This window comes from Vigna umbellata, chromosome 5 (genome assembly GCF_029865625.1).
Source record: "Vigna umbellata cultivar VRB3 chromosome 5, Vumbellata_1.0, whole genome shotgun sequence".
Taxonomy (NCBI): Eukaryota; Viridiplantae; Streptophyta; class Magnoliopsida; order Fabales; family Fabaceae; genus Vigna; species Vigna umbellata.
The window spans coordinates 35,487,602-35,491,870 of record NC_142169.1 but is presented as its reverse complement, the minus strand read 5'-3'; the positions used below and the strand labels follow the sequence as shown (position 1 = coordinate 35,491,870).

Genomic DNA, 4,269 nt, shown 5'->3' with positions numbered 1-4,269 from the left:
AAGTTGGGATCATTTATTACTTTTAATAAAGATAGGACCATTTTGGACACAATTCTACTCTCGAAGGACAAAAAAAGGTATTAAGTTTTAAAATGAATTCATACTTATTAAGAAAATAGTTAATTTATTTATAAATATTTCATTTTTTATATTTAATACGTTTAGAAATTGTTTTTAATGTATGAATAGAGAGGTAGCCAAGGTTTAATTTTTTTAAAACTAGACTCTTTTTTCACTATTCACAAGAGAGAGAAAATAATTAATTGATAGTATTTGTTATTTGTTGTCTAAAATAATGAACTTTATATTGATTAAAAAAATTAGAAATAGTTTTGTGAAAAAAATTAAAACAATATCTTGTATTTAGAGGCAGAAGAATAGTGTAGCCGAACCACTCGATACGGGCCTTAGCAAGCCTTTCTAGGTCCAGGGTTTCTACCCTCTTGTTCTTTTATGATTTAAAATATTTGCATGTTTTATCCTGTATCTTCAATACTTCATCTACACTTCCAAATTTTTCAAACATTTCTATTTTAATTTTAGTAATTTTTTTCTTTTTTATTAAAGTAACCCTGCACCCTTTTAACCATCCACCATTTTAACTAAAAATTTTCAAATTTTGTTTTTTATTTATAATTTAATTTAAAAATATAATATTATTTAATATATTTTCATATTTTAATAATTATTAAAATATAATTTGTACTATTATATATTAAAAAAATTAAAATTATTAAAATAAAAGTAATAATAATTTATATTAGTTTTTTAATTATTGTATTAGTTTATTTTTTTTTATGAATTTTTATTAATTTATAAATGTTTAATTAAATAATTTATAATGTTAAAAAATAATTTGTATGATTTTATTAAATTTAATGAATAAAATGGATAAAAAATAAAAATAGAGGTAGAAAAATATATACATCGATATGAAAATTTGATAGAGAGAATTTCGAATCTCAATATGCATGTTGTGTGTTTCGAATGTGATAGTTGATGGCAAAAAAAAAAATTTAGAGTTCGATATCTTTAAAAATTTGTGCTTGGCATCAGATGTTTGCTTGTTAAGTATTTTTTTAATATATTATTTACTGTTTGTTACATTGTATTATTTAATGTTTCATTAGATTACATTATATGTTTTTAAAAATTATGTTTCCATATTAAATCTCTGTTTGTTTAAAATGTTTAAAATTTTTTATTATATTATTTTCAAATTTCTGATTCCGTTTTTTTTAAATATTTTATTATATTATTTTAAAATTTAAAAGTTTATTTATTTTAAAGATAAAAGTTTATCAGAACCCTCTAACTTAATGGGATAGAAGTTATGACAGCCCATTGGGCCTAATTTGGACCCAGAATTCTGACTACACTTCCTTGAGGGTTACTCCCTACACCATCCCACTTTGTTCCCTGTACCACCACATTTTTTTAAAAATTCAAAACTATCATTTATATTTTAAAATATCCTACACTCCACCTCTTTTCTTCAACGGATGTCAACATCCGTTGAAAAAAAATTCTTCCACGAACGTGCCACATTCGTTAACGGATGTGGCGACATCCGTTGCCTTTTTTGATTTTTTAGTTTTTAGTTTTTTTTTTTAAATTAATATATAAATGTTATTTAATTATTTTAAAATTATTACTTAATTATTTATAAATTAATTTTATTTTATTTAATAAAATAAATATTATTAAATTTAATTTATGTATTATTATTTAAATAATAATTAAAAAATTTATTATACATATATTAAAACGGATGTGCCACATCCGTTAATGGATGTGGCGACATCCGTTGTTTTTTTTGTTTTTTAGTTTAGTTTTTTTTGTTTTAAATTAATATATAAATATAATTTAATTATTTTGAAATTATTACTTAATTATTTATAATTTAATTTTATTTTATTTAATAAAATAATTATTATTAATTTTAATTTATGTATTATTATTTAAATAATAATTAAATTTTTTTATAAATATATTAAAACGGATGTGCCACATCCGTTACATTTTTTTTGTATTTTAGTTTTTAGTTTTTTAATTTTTTATATTTTAAATTAATATATAAATATTATTTAATTTTTTAAAATTATTATTTAATTATTTATAAATTAATTTTATTTTATTTAATAAAATAATTATTATTATTTTAATTTATATATTATTATTTAAATAATAAATAAAAAACTTTTTAAAAATTTATTAAACGGATGTGACACATCCGTTGAAGTTTTTTTTATTAAATAAAAATAATAAACTAAAATATAAAATATGTAAATGGATGTTATCCGTTTTATAGAAGAGCAAATAAGGTATGAGAAGGTACAGGGAGCGATTGGTGGTGGTGCAGGGAGCAACTCTCCACTTCCTTTCATTAACAGAACTGTGGTTAACCAAGCAATTGATGTCATACCAGAGCAATTTTAATCTTACAGTTTTATTTTGAGCTCAAAATTTCTCTTCCTGGAGTTGAAATGCCATTTTTAAATCTGTTAATTTGATTTGCAATTTTTAAAATTAAAAAAACAATTGTGTGAAAAAGTTAGGTTACTTTATTTTTGTTTTCCGCTTGGCACCCTTTAAGTAAATAAATATTTTAATTTTCCAGCGATTACACAGTTTTTTTTTTTCAATTCATCATTATAATTTTCATAATAAATCTATATAAATTGCAACTTTCTAAAAATTTTTTTTTTGAAATCCGATGTGAACAATATTAGATGAATGTAACTCGTACAGCTTATTCATCAAAGGATTGCGGTGTACGTGCCAAAAGGTCAACTCCTTCTCTGGACCTACAAGAAACATGGGTTCATACAAATCATTAGATTAAAAATTAACATGAGGCATCATCATTGATAAATACTAAACCAATTTTTACATCACATTTGTTCAAACTTTTAAATTTACGAAAAAAAAGAATCAATAACATGGAACTATATATGGTGTAAAAATTAGCAAGAACCACGATGATCGTCACCACCAATATAGTTTCGATCTGCTTCCTTTATCTTCAGGTCTTAGAAGTGACGATGGAGTTTCGTGTGTCTCTTTTATTGAGTTTGAGCACCTTTGACCAAAACCCATCTTTCTTCCTTCCACTCACATCCCTCTCTCTCCCTCTACTCTTCGAAGCAAACGCAAGCGACTTGCTCTTCTTCAAGTTCAAACCCTGCACGCTCGAACCAGATTCCGCCGCCACCAGCGAAGCGTTTCGCCGGAACCGTGGTTTACGGTGGCCACCACCCCGACTCGAAGAAAAAGATTGATGAGGAGAAGCAGGCGATTGTGGAGAAAAACAAAGAGGATCAATAATAGGGTTGGTGCTGTACAACTGCGAGAGTTTTTCCCTCAAACAAGAGGAACAAACACCAGGTGATTGCTTATCGTGTGGGTGCTCCTTGCACCCTCCTCTTCTTGTTTCAAACACCATTTCGCAACGTTTCATCACTTTCCTCTCCCTTCCAATTTGTGGAATCCTACATTACCTGCATCTGCGTTGCATTATTTATAAGGGAAATTCAGTGGTCAAAGATGCAATGTATAGTATTCCATACCTAATACACAACACGTGCACGGATTTGTAGTCGCGTACGACGAAAGTTCCTTCTCACGTTGGTTTTCTTAAATATTATTCTTAGCAAGAAAATATGTCAACATTTTTGTTTTTGGTAAACCAATAAGGTCAAACGAAAATTATTGTTGTCTGTATTAAAAAACTTAGGTCGTTGGTATTAAGAATTGTATATGTGAGAACGAGATTGTTGTGTTCGACCGTGTTGAATGTAATCCATCTTCTCGATGTGTCTATTAAGAGCTAATATATTGGTCCAATGGGTCACTGAAAATGACGTGCAACTGTGAGTAGTTTCGGTTCTGTCAATGTTTGTTGTTTTCTTACTATTGTAGCTGCTCAATGTAGCTTGGAAATGTATATCATGGTTGTTTGTTTGTCGTAAATTTTCTGTTCATAAGATCTGAACTTAACGCAAATGGGTCGGCTGAATATGGCTATTTACTTCTTGATATGTACAATATGTTCTGTTTGGTTAGATTTTGTGATTTATGTTTCAACTGGGATGCTGATTTATTTTGTCACGTATTCATCTTCACTTACATGCAGAGCTGAATGTGGAATCTAAAGTCAGGGGAGCTTTCTTTTATTTTGTCTAAGTAGTGATTTTCAGTTATTGTGTATCACTTGCTACCGAATCAATGTATAAAAACATTAAAATAGAAGTTTTCATTTTAAATATA

At 26.7% G+C, this 4,269-nt stretch overlaps 1 protein-coding gene across 1 annotated transcript; it reads right to left on the bottom strand.

The window, feature by feature from the left end:
• Positions 1–2,349: 2,349 nt before the first annotated feature.
• On the bottom strand, positions 2,350–3,800 carry LOC124820581 (uncharacterized). The gene is made up of 2 exons (XM_088092078.1): positions 2,996–3,800; positions 2,350–2,807 (listed from the first exon to the last, which is right to left on the bottom strand). Exon 1 carries the CDS (start codon positions 3,458–3,460, stop codon positions 3,026–3,028), a length of 435 nt encoding a protein of 144 aa, XP_087948204.1. The 5' UTR covers positions 3,461–3,800; the 3' UTR covers positions 2,350–2,807; positions 2,996–3,025.
• Positions 3,801–4,269: the final 469 nt, after the last annotated feature.

Bases quoted from the DNA above. Each gene is read 5' to 3' on its own strand.
- LOC124820581 (XM_088092078.1), bottom strand. From the start codon at position 3,460: ATGAAACGTTGCGAAATGGTGTTTGAAACAAGAAGAGGAGGGTGCAAG.